The following is a 21,139-nucleotide window of genomic DNA, read 5'->3' as shown; positions in this document are numbered from 1 at the left end:
TGCCTCAGCCTCCTGAGTAGCTGGGATTACAGGCACGCACCACCATGCCCAGCTAATTTTTTATAGTTTTAGTAGAGACGGGGTTTCACCATGTTGACCAGGACGGTCTCGATCTCTTGACCTCGTGATCCACCCGCCTCGGCCTCCCAAAGTGCTGGGATTACAGGCTTGAGCCACCGCGCCCGGCCCTAATTTTTGTATTTTTTAGTAGAGACAGTGTTTCACAATTTTGGCCAGTCTGGTCTTGAACTCCTGACCTCGTTATTTACCCACCTCGGCCTCCCAAAGTGCTGGGATTACAGGTGTGAGCCACCTCGCCTGGCCCTTCTTTTCTTTTTTTTTTTTTGAGATGGTGTTTCGCTTTTGTTGCCCAGGCTGGAGTGCAGTGCAGCAATCTCGGCTCACCGTAACTTTCGCCTCCCAGGTTCAAGCAATTCTTCTGCCTCAGCATCCTGAGTAGCTGGGATTACAGGCACCCGCCACCAACCTGGTTAGTTTTTTTTTAGTAGAGATGGTATTTCACCATGTTGGCCAGGCTGGTCTCAAACTCCTGACCTCAAGTGATCCACTCACATCAGCCTCCCAAAGTGCAGGGATTACAGGTGTGAGCCACTGTGTCTGGCCAGGAAGAGCCATCTTAACATGCCAGACTTCTATTGGATTTTTAAATTTTTCTTGTAGAGATGGGGGATCTCACTCTATTTCCCAAGCTGGTCTTAAACTCCTGGGCTCAAGTGATCCTCTCACCTTAGCCTCCCCAAATCCTGGGATTATAGGCGTGAGCCACCACACCCGGTCTTGGCTATGGAGTTTTAAATAAAGTTATTTAAAAGAGGTTTAGGCTTGTCTTGGTGGCTCACGCCTGTAATCCCAGCACTTTGGGAGGCCGAGGAGGGTGGATCACAAGGTCAGGAATTCCAGACCAGCCTGACCAACATGGAGAAACTCTGTCTTTACTAAAAATACAAAATTAGCCAGTCATGGTGATGCATAACTGTAATCCCAGCTACTCGGGGGGCTGAGGCAGGAGAATTGCTTGAACCCAGGAGGCGGAGGTTGTGGTGAGCCCAAATCGCGCCATTGCACTCCAGCCTGGGCAACAAGAGCAAAGCTGTATCTCAAAAAAAATAATAGTAACATCTAAAAACTCCTTCTACCAGGCATGGTGACTCATGCCTGTAATCCCAGCACTTTGGGAGGCTGAAGTGGGAGGATCACAAGGTAAGGAGTTTGAGACCAGCCTGGCCAATATGGTGAAACTCTGTCTCTACTAAAAATACAAAAAAATTAGCCAGGCATGGTGACACATGTCTGTAATTCCAGCTACTTGGGAGGCTGAGGCAAGAGAATTGCTTGAACTGGGAGGCAGAGGTTGCAGTGAGCCGAGATCAGGCCACTGCACTCCAACCGGGGTGACAGAGCAAGACTCCGTCTCAAAAGACAAGCAAACAAAAACTTCTCTAGTTAAATTCCTCACGTTGCATTTAAGCAAATAGGTGCCCAGAGAGAGAAGTAACTTACCCAAAGACACACAGCTTGTTAAATACAAAGCAAGGTCCAAGGTCTATACCTACTGAATGTTGGTTCCATCCTTTTCCTGTTACCTCCCTGCCTCCTGATCTAACACATACGTTCACACACACATAACACCCTTTCCATGAAAACCCACAAACATATGACCCACAAAATATCTTTGGAGACACATCTTGAGCCTCAGCCATGGTGGAGGCTGCTCTGTAATATTGCTCAGGTTTTCTGCTACTTGACCCTGAAATGCAGCCACTTAGGGAAGAATCAGTGTTGGCACCAGCTCTCAGAACTTCTGTCTTGGAGGAGCTCAGGTATGGCAATGTTTTTAGAAACCAGAAGAAGCTGTTTGCTTAGCAGGAACAGCTTTTGTTTGTTTGTTTTTGAGACAGAGTCTTGCTCTTTCACCACGCTAGAGTGCAGTGGCGCCATCTCGGCTCACTGCAACCTCGGTCTCCCGGATTCAGGCGATTCCCCTGCCTCAGCCTCCTGAGTAGCTGGGACTACAGGTGTGCGCCACCACACCCGGCTAATTTTTGTATTTTAGTAGAGACGAGATTTCACCATGGCCAGGATGGTCTTGATCTCCTGACCTCGTGATCCGCCCACCTGGGCCTCCCAAAGTGCTAGGATTATAGGTGTGAGCCACTGCGCCCCACATCAGGAACAGTTTTTACTTTTTCTGAATGTTTATTTGGAGTGGCGGATGGATGGTGTGTGTAGGGGGAGGTTGGTAGAGAACATGTCGAGAAGGCTAACACTTTTGGGGCTGTGATTGGAGGGAACCCAGTTAAGGGTTAAGAGGATGTATGAAAATTCTGTTGATGCTTCCAGAACTAAGTCTAGATGAGACTGAAGGTAGGGGACAGGAGGATACAGAAGGAGAAGGTCAGGCTGAGGGAAAGGATTCCAGATTGAGGCAGTCCATGATCTTAACAGCCGTTCCTGGAACTCTCCCAAACCCGCTTATAGACAGCTCAGAGAGGCGGTCAGGCTGCTGGAAAAGGGCAAGAAGAGGACGAATTCTATCGACAGAACATTATCTGAGGACGGAGGATGAGGCCTGGGGGAGGTAGAGGGCAGAAACCTTCAGAAAGCCTGGGAGAGGAAGGCAGGCAGCTAAGGGCAACACCTGGATAAGGATGCCCTTTCCACCCTGAAGTTTCCCTCAGGCCATTCCCCATCCCTGGAAGTGAATGGAGCTTAGAACTTGGGTGGCGAGCAGTTGTAGGTCTTGGCCCCAGAGCCACGTGGTTTGACTGGAGGAACACTGGCTAGGCTATATTCCCAAAATAACATCTACTCTCCTAACTGCCTATAGTGGGCACTGGAAATCTCACTCTTAGCGATCTGTCCCTTTAGGTCTGTGGAAGGCTTTCAAGCATCCTTTGTCACAGGGAAACTACCCCTGGGTGGGGCAGCAAGGACTATGAACTAAGAGTAAAACCCAGGCTGGGGCGTGGTGGCTCATGCCTGTAATCCCAGCACTTTGGGAGGCCTAGGCGGGTGGATTGCTTGAGGTCAGGAGGGTGAGACAAGCCTGGCCAACATGGCGAAACCCCATCTCTACTAAAAATACAAAAATTAGCCAAATGTGATCGCAGGCACCTGTAATCCCGGATATTCAGGAGGCTGAGGCAGGAGAATAACTTGAACCTGGGAGGCAGAGGTTGCAGTGAGTCATGCCACTACACTCCAGCTTGGGTGACAGAGCAAGATTCTGTATCAGAAAAAAAAAAGTAAAGCTCAGATGAAGCAAGACCCAGGGTATGCCCCAGAGACGCTGCGCTTGACAAGGGAAAGGGATTACTCTCAATTTTGCCCAAGGTTGGTCTTCCTTCAATCACGAATCCCCAGGAGTTCTTATTTGGATAGTTTTGATTCCTGGACAATCAGTGGTTTATTTAAGCTGTGGGCAGCCCATAGTTCTGTCTAGTAGAGAAGCTCCTCAAAATACAGGGGTCCCACAGGTCAGGTCTGTTAAGAAGTTATGTAGCTCATCTCAACCTTAGATTGTCTGAGAGCTTCTAATCCCAAAATCAAAATCCTAGGTCCAGTCTGGGCTTTAACCAGCTGACACACATTAGTTCATCAGTTTCAGTGGGCGTTAACATGGAACTGGACCTGTGCCTGATTCATCCAGGAAGCTGAGCCCAGACCACAGAACAAACACCCCTAAGCAGCTCCTGCCAGGCATGGGTGTGAGGCTGTCTGGCCAAACAGACAGCGACTGTGTTTGCTTTGTCTTCTTCCTCTCTCCCACCCCCACTTGCCAGAGTCCCTCATTTCTCTCTACTCATCTCTGGGTCAGGTGCTGTGTGTTTTTTTCCTGGATGACTCTAGAAAGCTCTCTCTCTCTGGTGGTGAAGGTGATGCTTGAAGAAAAGAAGTCTTTAAGGCCGGGCGCGGTGGCTCAAACCTGTAATCCCAGCACTTTGGGAGGCCGAGGCAGGTGGATCACGAGGTCAAGAGATCGAGACCATCCTGGTCAACATGGTGAAACCCCGTCTCTACTAAAAATACAAAACATTAGCTGGGCATGGTGGCGCACGCCTGTAATCCCAGCTACTCAGGAGGTTGAGGCAGGAGAATTGCCTGAACCCAGGAGGCCGAGGTTGCAGTGAGCCGAGATCATGCCATTGCACTCCAGCCTGGGTAACAAGAGCGAAAATCCGTCTCGGAAAAAAAAAAAAAAGAAAAGAAAAAAAGAAAAGAAGTCTTTAAAAGGGGTACAGGCTAGGCGTGGTCACTCATGCCTGTAATCCCAACGCTTTGGGAGGCTGAGGCAGGCATATCATTTGAGGTCAGAAGTTCGGGACCAGCCTGACCTACATGGAGAAACCCTGTCTTTACTAAAAATCCAAAAATTAGCCAGTGTGATGGCGCATGCCTATAATCCCAGCTACTTGGGAGGCTGAGGCAGGATAATCACTTGAACCGGGGAGGAGGAGGTTGTGGTGGGCCAAGATCACAACATTGCGCTCCGGCCTGTGCAACAAGAGCAAAACTCTGTCTCAAAAAATAAAATAAAAATAAAAGGAGTACAGCAGGAGCTGATATTGGGAGGGGAAGTAGGAACTGGTTTGGATGGAAATTAGAAAAAGCAAAAAAGCCAGACATCAGGCCAGGTGCTGTGGCTCATGCCTGTAATCCTAGCACTTTGGGAGGCTGAGACAAGCAGATTGCTTGAGCTCAGAAGTTCAAGACCGACCATCCTGGGCAACATGGTGAGACTCTTGTCTCTACTTAAAAGATGTAAGGAAAAAAAAAGAAAAAAAGTCAGAGAAGCTCTGGGCCACCTCCCCCAACCCCAATCCGCCAACACACACACACACCTGTCTATAGTCTAAGCAGGTCCTGCTCTTGTAACCCACCTGGGACAGTCCCTGAAACTCCAGCCTGTCCTCACTTCCTGCTTCCATAGCTAGTTTGTTTTACGACACGAATTGGTGGACACTCCAGATTATTTTATGTGGCTTCCAGTACCCTTTCCCCTTCCTAATACAAATGCAAAACAACGTGGGAATCCCCCTTCAGTGGGAAGCAACGGTGCAGCTTTAAGAGAAAGGAAAGGGAGGAAGAGGGCGCTGACTCAGATCCTCAGATCCATTGGCTGCTGGAGGGGATCCCACCTCAGGGATTGGGCGTAACAGAGTCCGCCTCCTCCTGTGATTGGCTCGGCCAGAGAAATATAAGGCGGCTGTGCTCGCCTCCTCTTCAGTTGGAGGGAGACAGGGAATCCGGCGGTGTTGGTGTGCCCAGACGCACCTGGCCTCTGAATCGGAGTTCAAGTCCCGCGGACGCTGCAACCATGAAGGAGAGACGAGCCCCCCAGCCAGTCGTGGCCAGATGTAAACTCGTTCTGGTCGGGGACGTGCAGTGTGGGAAGACCGCGATGTTACAAGTGTTAGCGAAGGATTGCTATCCGGAGGTGAGCTGCCCGCCCGCCCCCGGCTTTTCTCCCTGCCTGTCCCCCTGCCCGCCCTGGGGTAGATTTCCACCGGCCCAGGAGACGTGGCTCCCCCAGCCCCCAGCCCATCCTCAGCCGCTTTCTGAGCCTTTCCCATTCTCAGTTGCTTTCTGGCTGGAGGACTGCGCTGCCTTAGCTTCCCCTGAGACCTGTCCCACTTCTGCCGCCCCGCTGGCTCCTCCTCACCTCTTCACCCAGAGGCCCCATCAGATCCCCTCCACCTTCCTGCGTCCCTGGAGTCTGCTCTCAGGAGAAGGCACTGGAGGCATTTGAGAGTCTGGGGTTTCTTCTTGACGTAATCCCTGCCCGTCTGCTCACCTGCGCCCCAAAGGCTCTATGCCTGCCTCCAGCTGGGCTCTTCTGCAGCCCCTCTGTTTACCTGTCCGGAGGAGCTTGAGAGGAGAAGATGAGCTAGGATTGGCTTGTGGCTCTCTCAAATTGGAAAGCACAAATCTGGGGATGGGAAGAATCTGTGTGTGTATGTCCCCTGATCGTCTAGGATATGGGGGGAGGCGTCATTCACATTTCTCACTGTCACAGCAAAGTGCCTGTGCCTCCACAGTCCCTTCCCTCCTGCTCCGCTCCAGGCATCCCCTCCTCTGGCTCCTTGTCTCCTGAGACTGTCTCTCTGAGTGTGTGTGTAGCCATCACTAACCAGAGGATCTGAGGGTAGGGGTGCCTCGGGGTGAACGTTTCCCCTCTCTCTTCACAGACCTATGTGCCCACCGTGTTCGAAAATTACACAGCCTGTTTGGAGACAGAGGAACAGAGGGTGGAGCTTAGTCTCTGGGATACCTCAGGTAAGAATTGTGGCTCCAAATGCCCCTTTCCAACCTCCACTGGTCTGCTGTGTAGCTGCTGTATTTTAGAAATTGTTTTCCCCTTTGGTGGGGAGAAGTGAAAGAGGGGGATCTGAAGATTCCTTAGTTGTGGGGAGGGGTGACAGTTGGTCAACTCTGTTGGATCATCCAGGGGTGCAGAGTGGGTGAACCCTAGGAGCCACTCTCTTCCCTGGGTCTAGTTCTGCCCTTCAGAGGGCTGGGATGGTGAGGTGAAGGGACCCATGAATATTCCTGGGGGGGGGGCAGTAAAACAGGGCTTCTCCATTTCCATTCTCTGCCACCCAGCAGGCAAGCGTGCACGCACACACACACACATGCACACTCACACACACACATACACCCTTTACGTCCCCAGAGCAAAGCCAAATAAGAGGCAAGAAGAGGGAGTGCTGCTGGAGATAGTGTGGTTGGGATGGGGAGACAAGCCTGCTTTGGGGAAAGACTGCTTAGACTCAGTTTTGTCTCCTGCATTCCATCCTGGGCCACTGCTGTCCTCCTGCCGCAGCTCAGCCCCGCTTACCACAGCGCTGCAGCTCGGGGATGAAGCAATGCATCATCGATGTTTTGGAGGATGGGGAAGATGGCTTAATATAGGGGCACAATCAGTTGTGAAGAGTGGCCGGCAGGGCAGAGGGGAGGTTGGCTCTGACTGTTTTCCCTCTACTGGGGTGAGGTAGAAGATGCTCTGTGTCTCTAGAATCTAGAAACAAATGTTTTCCAAGCCTTTCAGCCCCAAGCCCTTGTGCTAGGCTATCCTTTGCCTTGATTCTGACCCCTTCCCATTATTTCTCTACCCCAGACCTTTTTCAATAGACTGGCTCAGAGTTATAATGAAGGAGTAAAAGCTGGGAATAGGGGAAAGAAAATAAAATCCACCCCTCCCCAGAAATGCATCTTCAGGCTGAGTTTAAAGAGGGGCTATAAATCCCTAGGTGTTTCCCGTTACATATAATAAATACGCTGTCCTGCTCCTCCAAGAGCTGTTCCCATGCTCCAATTCTGAGGTCTGAAAAGATTGGGGCTTGGGGATGGTAAGACAGATAATGAGCCTTTACCCCCTAAACAAAATTCCCCAACCTGGTGTGCTTTTCCCTGTTGCAGTTCCAGGGCTTGGGACGCAGGGTTCTGATTCTCCTGGGTTGTGCTATGTTGGCTAGATCCAACTAGAATGCAGCTTGACTGCATGATGTGTAGTTTTTTGGTTTTTCATCTGCTGTACCCTCCCGCCTTCCAGTCTTCCCAGAATCTCACTGCAGCTCATCTCTTTTCACTACCACTGCCCAAGCCCCCTCCCCCCACCTCCTCCCTCCTTCCACAGTCAGAATGCAGCCCTCAAATCCCAAACTAGATCACAGAAAATCAGCAAGTGTTGTCTCTGTTCCCTGTGTCACACCCCCACCCCCCAGTTTCCAAAAGGATAAAGGCTGTCAGTTATTCTCAAACTCTCTGTTTCAGATTAGTTCCCATAAGGAAGGAGGAAGTGGCGTAGGTGTGTGGGATAGGACGTCCCGATGTTGGGGTCAGGGTTGCTCCTGTTCCCATTATTCACTTGCTAGTCTTAGGGGAGGGGGATTGCTTGGAGCCAAAATGGAGGCCTCCTCCCCTCCCCCTTCCCCAGTGCTGCAGTGCTTCCGCTTCTCCATGCTGCAGTGGTAAGACCCCACCTCAGAAAGGGATGGGGGAGTCTTGCTAAAGGAGCAGGCAGCTATCCCAACTCCCCTGTATTCCCTTTTTTTTTAATGACCAACGCCCCCCCCCCACCGTTTCCATGGCGATTGCGGTGCAGGGAGAGGGGCTGCTTGCTATTCTGAGCACGGATTGTCTGGGTTCCAAATCCGCTACCGCTCCTTCCCCAGGGTGGAGGGGTAGGCTCAGCCCCTAGCATTCTCCCATATGGGACCACCTGGGTCTGCATTGCCTATTCCCCTCCCAATGAAGGACTCTTGCTCTAGCCTCTAAATCCCCAGCTATTGGTGCTGCTGTCTTAGAGGCTGCCTTCCTGAGATCTTGGCGGGGGGTGGGGGGAGGGTGGTCAGGGGATACAGCTTTCCTTTGGCTCTTTTCAGTGTAAGCCGATCTGGGTGGGTGGAGAAGTGGGCACTGAACCCTTGATGCGCTCCCTCCCCTGCCAGCCTCCTAAAGTTCTTACCCCATGGCAAAGCAGCAGCCAGGTTATGTAACAGGCAGGTTTGTCTCCTCACTGGGGAGACCCTGGAGCAGAAGGGAGTGAAGCGGGGCAGCAGGCAGGCTCTGGAGGAGAGGGGCCCTGAGATAAGCATGGTCTCTCCACAGGGCTGGAAGCATCTTCCGTGACTCAGAAAACTACTCCATCTCCAATTAAGCCTGCTGCAGGAGACCCAGACAGGGCCAATTTATACTCCACCCACTTTATTTTGCCTTCTTTCCCTTTTTCTGTACTAAGGGGGATGATATTCTTGCATGACCTTCTGGCAGGCGGTCCCAAGCTTCCAGCCGCAGCACATTCCCCTGGGAGACAGGTGGATCCTCTGGGATGGAGGATGGTATTCCCAGGGCGCTAGGGCTTAGGCCTACTGGGGAGGTGAAACACTGTGGCTCACCATCAGCTCTTTCTGGCCTACACCAGGATCTCCCTACTACGACAATGTCCGTCCACTCTGCTACAGTGACTCGGACGCAGTATTACTATGTTTTGACATCAGCCGGCCAGAGACAGTGGACAGCGCACTCAAGAAGGTAACACTAGATCACCTCTCCACTCTGACTTAGCATGAGAATCAAGAAGGAATCGTGGGGACCTTGTCATGAATCCCCTCGTATATAACAGCAAGAAATGGAGGCCAGGGAAGGAAGAGATTTGCCTGAGGCCACACCATTAGCTACAGCTCTGGGACTGGAACTCCTCACCCTACTACCTCCTGCCCTTTTTGTTATCCCATGTTGCCTTGCCAGAGGCCCCACAGGGAGAGTGGTGTTGAAGACTCAGGAAGCAGAGGATCGAGAGTCAGAGAGCCTTTAGGTGATACAACTTGAGGGTCAGGGATGGGACCTTTTGAAGGCAGCTTCTATAGACCCTGATCCCAGTCCCACTGAGACTGGACAAGCCAGCCAGGTCTGGGCTGAGCTGCTGGTATGAAATGCCTGGGTCTAGGCAGATCCGCCAATGCTGAGGAGTCCCAGGAAACCCTGTGTACCCAGTATGGTATAGAAGATGCTGGGGTCACATTCTTCCCTTGGGAAGAGACTAGTTGGTTGGCTTCCCCCGGCATTCTGGACTTGTGAGACCCTTTGGGGTGAGGGGGCAGATCCATGCCCTGTATGCTTGGCAGAGTGGGAGAATTGCCCCTGTGCTCTCTCTGGGGTGACTGGGCCATAGACTGGGGGAACAGGCTCCTCAGCACTCTGGGGGCCCCAAAGGCCTTATGGGCAGGAAGATGATGTAATTAGTGCAGTGGCGATGCTGTGACTCAGAGGGAGGACTGGGCCGGTGATAAGAGAGGTGATGTGTGTGACGTTGCCAGCCAGGCTTCTCCTGGCATCCGTCTGCCACTAACTCTCCTCCCTTCTTCCTTCTCCTTCCCTTCTTCCTGTTTGACCCCTCAGTGGAGGACAGAAATCCTAGATTATTGTCCCAGCACCCGTGTTTTGCTCGTTGGCTGCAAGACAGACCTGCGAACAGACCTGAGTACTCTGATGGAGCTGTCCCACCAGAAGCAGGCGCCCATCTCCTATGAGCAGGTGTGTGCGCGCAAGCGCGTGTTGTGGGGAGAAGTGGGGAAGGCCACAGGCAGATAGCTCAAAATATGACCCTGGCTCAAACTCTTCCGCTACGGCAAGAGAGAACTGGTGTTATAATTAGCAAAGGAGTCACCTGGAGGGAGGTGGTAGGTACCTGCTTACCCAGATGTGTGCTGTCAGTTAGCAGGTGAGTTATTCCTGTGTGTGCCCACCTTTCTAAGATTATATTCTGACCACCTGCATTAGAATCATTAGAGGTGTTCATTAGAGTTTCACACACACACACACACACACACACACACACACACACACACACACACACACAAGAGGCCAGGTGCAAGGTGGCTCATGCCTGTAATTCCAGAACGTTAGGAGGCTGAGGCAGGAGGATTGCTTGAGCCTAGGAGTTTGAGATAAACCTGGGCAACAAAGCAAGACTGTCTCTACCAAAAAAAAAAAAAGTCGGGTGCGGTGGTGAGTGCCTGCAGTCCTAGCTACTCAGGAGGCTGAGGTGGGAGGATCACTTGAGCACAAGAGGTTGAGGCTGCAATGAGCTGTGATTGTGCCACTGTGCTCCAGCCCTAGTGACAGAGTGAGAGCCTATCTCAAAAAAATAGGTGGGGGCACCAGGCGTGGTGGCTTACGCCTATAATCCTAGCACTGGAGGATCACTTGAGCTCAGGAATTCAGAACTAGCCTGGCCAATATGGAAAAACCCCATCTCTGCGAAAAATACCAAAATTAGCTTGTTGTGGTAGCATGTACCTGTAATCCCAGCTACTCAGGAGGCTGAGGCAGGAGAATTGCTTGAACCTGAGAGATGGAGGTTGCAGTTAGAAAAGACTGCACCACTGCACTCCAGCCTAGACAACAGAATAAGACTCTGTCTCAAGAAAAAAAAAAAAAGCCCAGGCATAATGGCTTATGCCTGTAATCCCAGCACTCTGGGAGGCTGAGGCAGGCGGATCACCTGAGGTGACCAGCCCGAGACAGGGTCTTACTCTGTCACCCAGAATGAAGTGCAGTGGTGTGATCCTAGCTCACTGCAGTGTAGAACTCCTAGGCTGAAGCGATCCTCCCTACTATTTGAGACTACAATTGTGTGCCCACTTCCAGCAATTTTTTTTTTAAATTAAATTTTTATAGCTCTCTACTTCCTTTCCTGTGAATTTTTTAACATTTAAAAAAAATTTCTGACCAGGCGTGGTGGCTGACACCTGTAATCCAAGCACTTTGGACGCCAAGGTCGGCAGATCACCTGAGGTCAGGAGTTCAAGACCAGCCTGACCAACATGGTGAAACCTGTCTTTATTGAGAAAAACATTAACAAAAAAATTTCTATTATTTTTATTTTTGAGATGAAATCTTGCTTTGTTGCTCAGGCTGAAGTACAGCGGCATGATCTCGGCTTACTGCAACCTCTGCCTCCCGGGTTCAAGTGATTGTCCTGCCTCAGCCTCCCCAGTAGCTGGGACTACAGGTGTGAGCCACCGTACCTGGCTAATTTTTGTATTTTTAGTAGAGATGTGGTTTCTTTCGCCATGTTTCCCAGGCTGGTCTCAAATTCCTGATCTCAGGTGATCCACCCACCTCTGCCTTCAAAAGTGTTGGAGTTACAGGCGTGAGCCACCAAGCACAGCCTAAATTTTTTTTTTTTTTCTTTTTTTGAGACAGAGTCTTACTCTGTCACCAGGCTGGAGTGCAATGGCGCTATCTCGGCTAACTGCAACCTCCGACTCCCTGGTTCAAGGGATTCTCCTGCCTTAGCCTCCCGAATAGCTGGGATTACAGGCATGTGCCACCATGCCCAGCTAATTTTTTTTTTTTTTTAGACAGAGTTTCACCTTTGTTGTCCAGGCTGGAGTGCAATGGTGCAATCTTAGCTCACCCCAACCTCCACCTCCCAGGTTCTATTTTTAGTAGAGACTGGGTTTCACCATGTTGGCCAGGATGGTCTTGATCTCCTGATCTCGTGATCTGCCTGCCTCAGCCTCCCAAAATGCTGGGATTACAGGCGTGAGCCACCATGCCTGGCCACTTAGGCTGGTCTTGAACTCCTGGCCTCCTCAAGTGAGCCTCCCCCCACAGCCTCCTGAGTAGCTGGGATCAGCAGCACTAGCCACTGCTCCAGCTATCCCCAGAAATTCTGATTCACTAAGTTTGGCATCGATATAGTTTTAAGAATATTCCAGGTGATTTATAATGTGCAGTCAGGCATCGTCTTAAGAAAAAGAGGCATCATCAGACAGGGTGTATGGCCCCCCAAAATAATAATTGAATAATCGGTAGAGGGTGGTGGTTGGAGACTGGGAGCTGGGTCACCTCTGGAGTGGCCCTGGGGAGTGACACATAGAGGCAGCGTCACAGAGCCATTTTGGCCACCGCGTTAATGCCCTTACCTCCTCCTGCAGGGTTGTGCAATAGCCAAGCAGCTGGGTGCGGAAATCTACCTGGAAGGCTCGGCTTTCACATCAGAAAAGAGCATCCACAGCATCTTTCGGACAGCATCCGTGGTGTGTCTGAGCAAGCCTAGCCCTCTGCCCCCGAAGAGCCCTGTCCGAAGCCTCTCCAAACGACTGCTGCACCTCCCCAGTCGCTCTGAACTCATGTCTTCTACCTTCAAGAAGGAAAAGGCCAAAAGCTGTTCCATTATGTGAAGTGGAAATTGGAGGGGGGAGATAACCCCCTACTTCCTCCCTTGGGGTGCAGAGGCACGGGGAGAGGGAGGATGAGACAATTGAGGACACTGGACATGAGTTTTTCAGATGGCCATGGTGAGGGCTTGGAAGGAGACAGGAATGGGGCAAGGAAGGAGCCAGGCCCGGCGTGAGGACCTGACAGAGAGAGAACCATCATACCCCAAGCCAGGCACTAGGTTGTGGACAGGGCAACTACCCCAGTGCCCCCCGCCACTCCAGAGGAAGGAAAGCTGTGGGGGACGGGGGGCATGCTGGCCTCATGGGCTTGGGGGCCTACAGCAGCCTCACCTTCAGCATCATGCCTCTTCCACACAGCATTTCCATGCAGGCCAGGGGATGGGAGGGGTCCCTGAGCCCTTCCCTTCCCCTCTAAGGAGGAGCAGAGGAACAGAGTGGGGAAGCCGAGCGGCAGTTCCCTTGGGGGCTTAGCCCAGGTGCTTCATAACTGCAATCGGAAGTGCAGGAGCTGGTCAGAGCCAATGAGAAGGAAACCTCATCTTTGCATAGCCCATGCCTCGTGGAGAGGTGATATCATACATTCACATGCTTCTCACCTAAGTCCCCAGGGTCCAAGGGAGAAGCCCCAGACCCCCTTCTCTTGCAGAGTGTGGGGGGTGGTGGTGCTGCAGGGGCAGGGCTGGGTGGGGGTCACCAGACTTTCTGCCCTTGGGGCAGTACGGCTGGCATTTGTTTTATAGACTCTTGTCTTTGGAATTGGGGGGAGGGGGGAGTGTTTCAATCTGTTATATGTTCTGTGTTTAATGAAGGAAACCTATTTATTAATGAAAAATATAATAAGAATTTGGCTCCATTTTTGTTTCTGTTTTCTTTGGTTGTTATACTTGTTTTCGTCTTTTTTCCTTTTTGTGGAGAACGGGGTCTCGCTATGTTACTCAGGCAGATCTTGAACTCCTGGGCTCAAGCTATCCTCCCACCTCTGCCTCCTTAATAGCTGGGATTACAGGCGGGAGCCACCCTGCTGGGCCCTTTGGCTGATGATAATGAGAGAAGAGCTGTCCTGGGGCCCTTTCTGTGGGCTGCAAACAGGCTGCCTCCACCATTCCCCAGCTCCTCCAAGAAAGAACTTCTCTTTTCCCCCATCCCCTGCTGCAGCCCCACCCAAGACCTACTAAACCAAGGAAGAGCTCCTTAGCCCTAGAGCAGGGGAGTGGGGTTCTCAACCCTGGAACTATTGACATTTTGGACTGGATAATGATTTGTTGTGAGGCACTGTTCTATGCAGACTAAGATGTTTAGCAATGTCCCTGACATCTGCTGGATGCTAGATGACAGCACCCTACTCCCCAGCTGTCACAACCAAAAATGTCTCCAGATGTTGCCAAATGACCCCTGTGGAAAAATTACTCCTGGTTGAGAACCACTGCCCTGGAGAGTCTAGAGGAGAGAAAAAAGATTAGGTGAAATCATCAGTAGGGGATCCCACCCCACGTTGAAGGTGGACAGACTAAGCCAAAGCTGGGGGAGGTTCCTGGGTTCTGATCTCTTGAGTTCAAGGAGAGGTGACAGACCTTTGCCTTCATGACCTTCCAATTCCGATGCCTACTGCTGGCAGCTCAGGGACATTAACTCTTACCTTCCTTTCTCAGTGACTTACAGCTCTTGCTTTCCAAGTGCCATGGTGTAGTGCTAGCACTAGAAATAAAGTTAGCATGTATTGAGAACTTAATGAGTGTGCAGCACTGTGCTGTGTCTAGGGCTTTATATTATCATATTTAGCCTCATCAATGATAAGAGCTAACATTTGTTAAATGTTTACTATAGGTCAGGGGCACTTAAACGAGGTTTTTTTTTGAGACAGGGTCTCACTCTGTCGCCCACACTGAAGTACAGTGACATAACCACTGCTCACTGCAACCTCAACCTCCTGGTTCAACTTATCCTCCTACCTCAGCCTCCTGGGTAGCTAGGACTACAGGAGCGCTACACTAGGAGTCTATTTTTTGTAGAGATGGGGTTTCGCCATGTTGCCCAGGCTGGTCTCCTTTTGGGCTCAAGTGATTCTCCTGCCTCGGCCTCCCAAAGTGCTGGGATTACAGGCATAAGCCACAGTGCCCAGCCCCACTTGTGAGTTCTTTATATGTTATTTATTCCTGTGATAACCCTATGAGCCTTTGAGGTACTATCTACTTTGTTTGTTTTTTTGAGACGGAGTTTTGCTCTTGTTGCCTAGACTGGAGTGCAATAGCGTGATCTTGGCTCACCACAACCTCTGCCTCCAGGGTTCAAGCGATTCTCCTGTCCCAGCCAGGAGCTGGGACTATAGGAATGCACCACTATGCCTGGCTAATTTTTTCTTTTTTCTTTTTTTTTTTCTTTTTAAGTAGAGATGGGGTTTCTCCATGTTGGTCAGGCTGGTCTGGAACTCCTGACCTATGGGAGTGAGCCACCATGCCCAGCCACTATCTATTTCATTTTACAGACAAGAAGACCAAGGTTCAGAGAGATTAGGTAATGTGCAAAAGGTCACACAGCTAGAAAGTGGTTGAACATGGATACAAAGCCAGGCAATCTGGCTTCACGTCATGCACTCTAACCTGCTTGGCTATCCTGTCCTGTGAGGGAAGTGGTATTATTATCCCTGTTTTGTAAATGAGGAAAGAGAAAACCAGAGATGGCGTATAATTTGCACAAGATCACAGTACTAAATGGATTACTACTCCATCTCCAGAGATGAAGGTTTGGGTGCAATGGCTGATGCCTGTAGTTCCAGCACTTTGGGAGGCAGAGGCAGACAGACTGCTTGAGGCCAGGAGTTTGACCAGACTGGACAACATTGCAAGACCTTGTCTCTACAGAAAATGAAAAGATTAGGCCATGTGAGGTGGCTCACACCTGTAATCCCAGCACTTTGGGAGGCCAAGGTGGGTGGATCACCTGAGGTCAAGAGTTTGAGACCAACCTTACCAACAAGGTGAAACCCTATCTCTACTAAAAATACAAAAATTAACTGGGCATGGTGGCAGACATCTGTAGTCCCAGTTACTTGGGAGGCTGAGACAGGAGAATTGCTTGAACCCGGGAGGCGGAGGCTGCAGAGATCCAAGATCATGCCACTGCACTCCAGCCTAGGCGACAGGGCGAGATTCTGTCTCAAAAAACAAAAAACAAACAAAAAAAAGATTAACCAGGCATGATGGGGTGCACCTGTGGTCCCAGCTACATGGGAGGCTGAGGCAGAAGTTTCGCTTAAGCCCATGAGGTCAGGGCTGTAGCGAGCTGTTTTTGCCACTGGACTCCAGCCTGTGCAACAAAGTGAAACCTTATCTGAAAAATAAAAAAATATATAAAAACAAATAAGAAAACAAAGATGCACGTTTGTGAGAGAACTTGTGGGGCAAGGAAAATAAGTATCCTTGAAGCTCAATGTCTTACAGGTGTCATGAGAGGTGTGAACAAGTACTAGGGGAACTCTGCTACTATGAACTAGGACAAGCTTTATCACCTTCTGGGGGCTCAATTTACTCATCTTTAAAGAGAGTTAAGATGGCAGCCTGAAACTAGGGAAAGGCGATGGACTCTGAAGTTAAATGAACCTGAACTTCAGAAAAGAAAGAAAACCATTCTCTTCTTTTCTCTTTTCTTTCTTTCTTTTTTTTTTCCAGGCAGGGTTTTGCTCTGTTACCCAGGCTGTAGTGCAATGGCACGATCAGGGCTCACTGCAGCCTCGACCTCCTGCGCTCAAGCAGTCCTTCTGCCGTGGCCTCCCAAAGTGCTGAGATACACCGTGAGCCACCTCACTTGGCCGGTTCTTTTAACTATGTGGTCTTTGAAGGCGTACTCTTTCTGGGTCACAATCTCCTCACCGGTAAAATGGAGATCGCAGTCATCTCATACGGTTATGAGAACTAAGCAAAACAAGTAAGGTAGGTTAAGTGTCCAGCTCAGAGCTGGACACTTAGAAGATTCTCAATAAAAAGTGGCTGCAGCTTTTGAAGATTCTGGCCTACCATAGCTGATCTGATTCTTAGTTGAATTTGTGAATCTGTGAGTCGAGCGCCCTCTCGTGTCCTCGTGGTGAATTACACCTAACAGATTTCAGCGCTCCCTTCTTTCCCTTCGGTTTTTTTCTGGAGCAGAAGCTGGTAAGTGAAGGGCTGCAAAGTTCCAAGAGAAGTGTGTGTCTCCGAGGTTTACTTTGGGTCATTGTGCGTGATGCTCAGGGCTTTAGGATTATTCGGGTGTATCCTGAAGCTCTGCTTGAGCGCTTAAGGCATATTCAGAGAGAAAAGCTAGACCTACAGCCACATGGGACTGAAGCAACAAACCTGCTGCTGGCAAAATGGGAAGGGAGGCCCAAGATACTTCTGGTTATCTAAATCATTTCCTCAATTGCAATGTTTCGTTTTGAGGGAAAGAGTTATGAACCCGTAAGATCAAAGAGAAATACAAAGTGAACTTAACGATTTGAGGTTGAAACAACAACAACAACAAACTCAGTGGAGGACTGAAGTAGGGGAATCCGGCGGAAGAAAAAAGCAAAAATACCAAGATAGCTCAACAACTGGTCAGACTCCAAAGGGCCAGAAATTGAGGAAACCACTGTTCCATCTGGAATGTTGAGAAAACAGGTGCTAAAGCCCAGGAGATACCATCCTTCCGGGAAGACCTTAGTGTTCATTGTGTGGGCTCACTTGGAGCTATAACAATAACTGCGGGTTGTTATGGTATTCACCCGGCTGCAGGAGCCAAGGTTGCTAAAACATCCTCCTAAGCCTCGGATAGTTCCGCACAATGGAGAATTGCATCACCCTCATGTGAACCTACTCCTGTAACCTAATCTTAGTTTTTCCAACTGTAAAATGGGGCTAACGATTGTCTCATTCTCATAGAATTGTTATTAAAATCGCCTTTCCACGAATGGTATTTATTCTTGTTACTGCAGTTGGCTAGAATTACGTGCCATAGGTATCTCAGGAAGCCCTTAAATTCCTCCACCGTAAGCCACGGGCAGTGATAGTCATCTACTGTAGTTTCTAGGAAGGCCAGCAGATTTCAAGAAGGCTGTTCGGCGGGAGAACCTAATGCCGGAAGCCTATTCACGAGAAACTCTTCCTTCCCGGACACTAAGCTGTGGCGAACCTCTCTGCCCTGCCTACCCCACAGCCTGCGGCTGGCGCTCGCGTTGTGCATTCTGGGATTGGTAGTTCCCAGGCCTCAATGTCGGCCTGCGCCGCACAGCTCCAGGAACTCGTTTTCCCAGCTTGCCGCGCGGTCGGTGGGGGTTGCATCTCCGCGACCAGGAAACGGGAAAGATGGCGACGGTTCCGCGACGTTGAGGCCGCGTTGGGCGGTTCAGACTCAGGGTGGTGAGTCCCGGGCAGAGGAGGCGGTTCCCACGGGCTTACAGAGAGGGCGAGAGTCGGGGCACGGCCGTGGCCCCTGCCTCTGGGACGAGGCGGGAAAGAACGCCTCAGGGAAGGAGCATGAACCCGGGAAGCTCGCGCTAGCAGGAGCGAAGGGGCCCGGGCCCCAGGGGTAGTGTTGGCTGCTGCGGACACAGGCCACGTCCCTGCACGATATTTTCCTCCCACAACTCTGCCCATGGGCACAGCGCCTGTAATACCCCCAGTCTGACCTTATTCTTTCATGCTTCAAGTAGCCTTTGCTGCAGCCAAACTGGAACTCTGACTTTTCTCAAAATCAGTCCATGCTTTCCCGCCTCTGCGCCGCGCTTATTATTTCTTTTGCCGGGAATGACTTCTTTTCCGCGTCCTTAATTACATATCTTCAAATTCTACTTAAAGGCTCATAAGTCACTTCCTCTACCAAGCCTTCCACCTCACCTTTTACAAGTGAAAGGAAACGCCTTTGAACACCCGTAATACTACAGCTGAGCTTTGGTACTATTCTTGGTATGTGTGTGTCTCATACTCCCTATTGTCCTTGTGCGTGCCTGTTTTTTTTTTGTTTTTTGTTTTTTTTCTAAGACGGAGTCTCGTTCTGTCGCCCAGGCTGGAGTGCAATGGCGGGATCTTGGCTCACTGCAGCCTCCACCTCCCGGGTTCATGCGATTCTCTTGTCTCAGTCTCCCAAGTAGCTGGGATTACAGGCGCACGCTGCCACGCCCAGCTAATTTTTTGTATTTTTAGTAGAGACGTGGTTTCACCGTGTTCTCCAGGCTGCCCTCAAACTCTGCAGCTCAGGCAGTCCACCTGCCTCGGCCTCCCAGAGTGTTGGATTAGAGGCCTGAGTCACTGCGCCGGGCCTCATACCACTTGTTCTAAAAACTTCCTGTGAACAGAATTTCCTTTTGTAACTCACATAGCGCCTAGCACTGTGCCTTGCATACAGTAGATGCTTGATAAATACTTCATAGAATGAAAATAAAGAATGTGCCCCTGCCCTGCAAGAACTGAGGACCCAGAAGATCTGGAAGTTTGAGAGGAAGGCTGCTGGGAAGCATGGCCAGAGTCAGCTTGGTTATTTGATCCTTGTGATAATAGAACCTGTAATAAAAGTTGCCTGTATTTACTGTCTTCTCCTTTTTCATTCTCTTCCAAACTCATTCCACTCAGGCTTCCATTCCCTTAATGCCACTGAAACAGCTCTTGTCAAGATCACCAATAATCTCCATTTTTCCAAATTCAGTGGTTGCTTCCCTGTCCCTTAGTCCCTCTCCACTTCGGTGGTACTTGACACAGTTGACCCCTCCCTCCTTGAAACATGTTTTTGGCTTCTTTGTTGCTGTACTCTTCTTTCTGTTTTCTCAATGGCTGCTGGTTCTTTACAGTTTTTTTCTCTTGTTCATCCTGTGCCTAACTCCTGTTAAAGTGTTCCAGAGCTCAATCCTGGATCTTCCTCTCTGCTATTTTTTTTTCTTTCACTAATGCTGCCTATTATTAAGTGTTCCATGGCTTTAAAAGCTATCTGTGTATTGGTGACTCAAGCTTTTGTCTACAGACCCTCTCTCCTGAGTTCTAGATTTGCATTTCTATTTGCCTTCCAGGAATCTCCACTTGGTTGTCTTACTGACATCTCACACTCAACCTGGCCAAAATGAAACTTTTGATTTTCACTTAAATCTGTTCCTTCCCTAGTCTTCTCCAGTTGGTTTGCTATGGCACCACAAACTGTCAGGTTGCTGGAAACTATAAATTTAGGAACTACCTTTGTGTCTCCTCTTTCCTTTTCTCCCTTCATCAGTAAGTCCTCCAGAATATGCTCTGATGCTGCCTAATTCTTTCCATCTCCATTGCCACCTTCCTAGAACAAGCCACTGCCATGCCTTGCCTAGACTACTGTAATAGCACTCTCAATGGTTGTGTATTCACTCTGCCTCTCTACTGTCTATTTTCTTGCAAGTCACTGAAGTATTAGATTGCTTCCTGTTTAAAGCTCTTCTAAGATCCCCATTGCAGTTAAAATCCAAGTTGCTCTACTCTGGCCTGTAACACATTTTCATGATCTGACTCCTGCCCAGCTCACTGAACTCATCTTGAATCAGTATTTCCCCCTGCATCATTACTTCCTAGGCTTAAGTGGTCTTTCTAGCTCAGCCCAGGCTCAGGTGATCCTCCCTGGGCAGGAGCGAAGGGGTCGTGGGCCCCATAGGTAGTATTGGCTCCTGGGGGCACAAGCTATGTCCCTGGATGATACTTTCCTCCCAGGCCTCTGCCTATGAGCTCTTGAGCACTTTTGAGCTCAAGCATTCCACCCACCCTCAGCCTCCCAAAGTACTAGGATTATAAACGTGAACCACCACACCTGGCTGATTTTGTTTGAGATGGAAGGAGTCTTGCTCTGTCACCCGAGCTGGAGTGCAGTGGCATAATCTCAGCTCACTGCAACCCCAGCCTCCCGGGTTCAAGCAGTTCTGCCTCAGCCTTCCAAGTAGCTGGGATTACAGGCGCCCAACACCATGCCCGGCTAATTTTTGTTTTTGTTTTTGAGACAGAGTCTCGCTCTGTTGCCTAGGCTGGAGTGCAGTGGTGAGATCTTGGCTCACTACAACCTCTGCCTTTGAGGTTCAAGTGATTCTCCTGCCTCAGCCTCCTGAGTAGCTAGGATTACAGGCAGGTGCCACCATGCCCAGCTAATTTTTGTATTTTTAGTAGAGACGAGGTTTCACCATGTTGGCCAGGCTGGTCTTGAACTCCTGACCTCAAGAGATCCACTCACCTCGGCCTCCCAGAGTGCTGGGATTACAGGCATGAGCCACTGCGCCCCTGGCCTCTGGCTGATTTTTAACTGTTTATAAATGTAAAATTTTATTGTTCAGAATAGACAGGAAGTCTTGCTATATTATCCTGGCTGCTCTCGAGTTGAACTCCTGGGCTCAAGTGATCCTCCCTCCTCAGCCTCACAAGGTGCTGGTACTGCAGGCATGAGCCACCAGGCCTGGCCACACAAATATAGTTTTCTTT

At 50.1% G+C, this 21,139-nt stretch overlaps 2 protein-coding genes across 2 annotated transcripts in view; both read left to right on the top strand.

The window, feature by feature from the left end:
- Positions 1 to 5,233: 5,233 nt before the first annotated feature.
- RND1 (Rho family GTPase 1) lies at positions 5,234 to 13,552 on the top strand. Its single transcript, XM_017545713.2, has 5 exons — positions 5,234 to 5,458; positions 6,210 to 6,297; positions 8,945 to 9,054; positions 9,922 to 10,056; positions 12,468 to 13,552. The coding sequence occupies exons 1-5, from the start codon at positions 5,339 to 5,341 to the stop codon at positions 12,711 to 12,713; spliced, it is 699 nt and encodes a 232-aa protein (XP_017401202.1). The 5' UTR covers positions 5,234 to 5,338; the 3' UTR covers positions 12,714 to 13,552.
- Positions 13,553 to 17,990: 4,438 nt separating this feature from the next.
- DDX23 (DEAD-box helicase 23) overlaps positions 17,991 to 21,139 on the top strand; it is a 22,226-nt gene continuing 19,077 nt past the window's right edge. The window contains exon 1 of the mRNA XM_037744655.1: positions 17,991 to 18,082. The gene's annotated coding sequence lies outside the window, so the exon portion shown is untranslated. The remainder of the gene's footprint in view (positions 18,083 to 21,139) is intronic.

This window comes from Cebus imitator, unplaced genomic scaffold (genome assembly GCF_001604975.1).
Source record: "Cebus imitator isolate Cc_AM_T3 unplaced genomic scaffold, Cebus_imitator-1.0 Scaffold181, whole genome shotgun sequence".
Taxonomy (NCBI): Eukaryota; Metazoa; Chordata; class Mammalia; order Primates; family Cebidae; genus Cebus; species Cebus imitator.
Note: the sequence above shows the minus strand (reverse complement) of the source record. Positions and strands in the feature narration are given on the sequence as shown.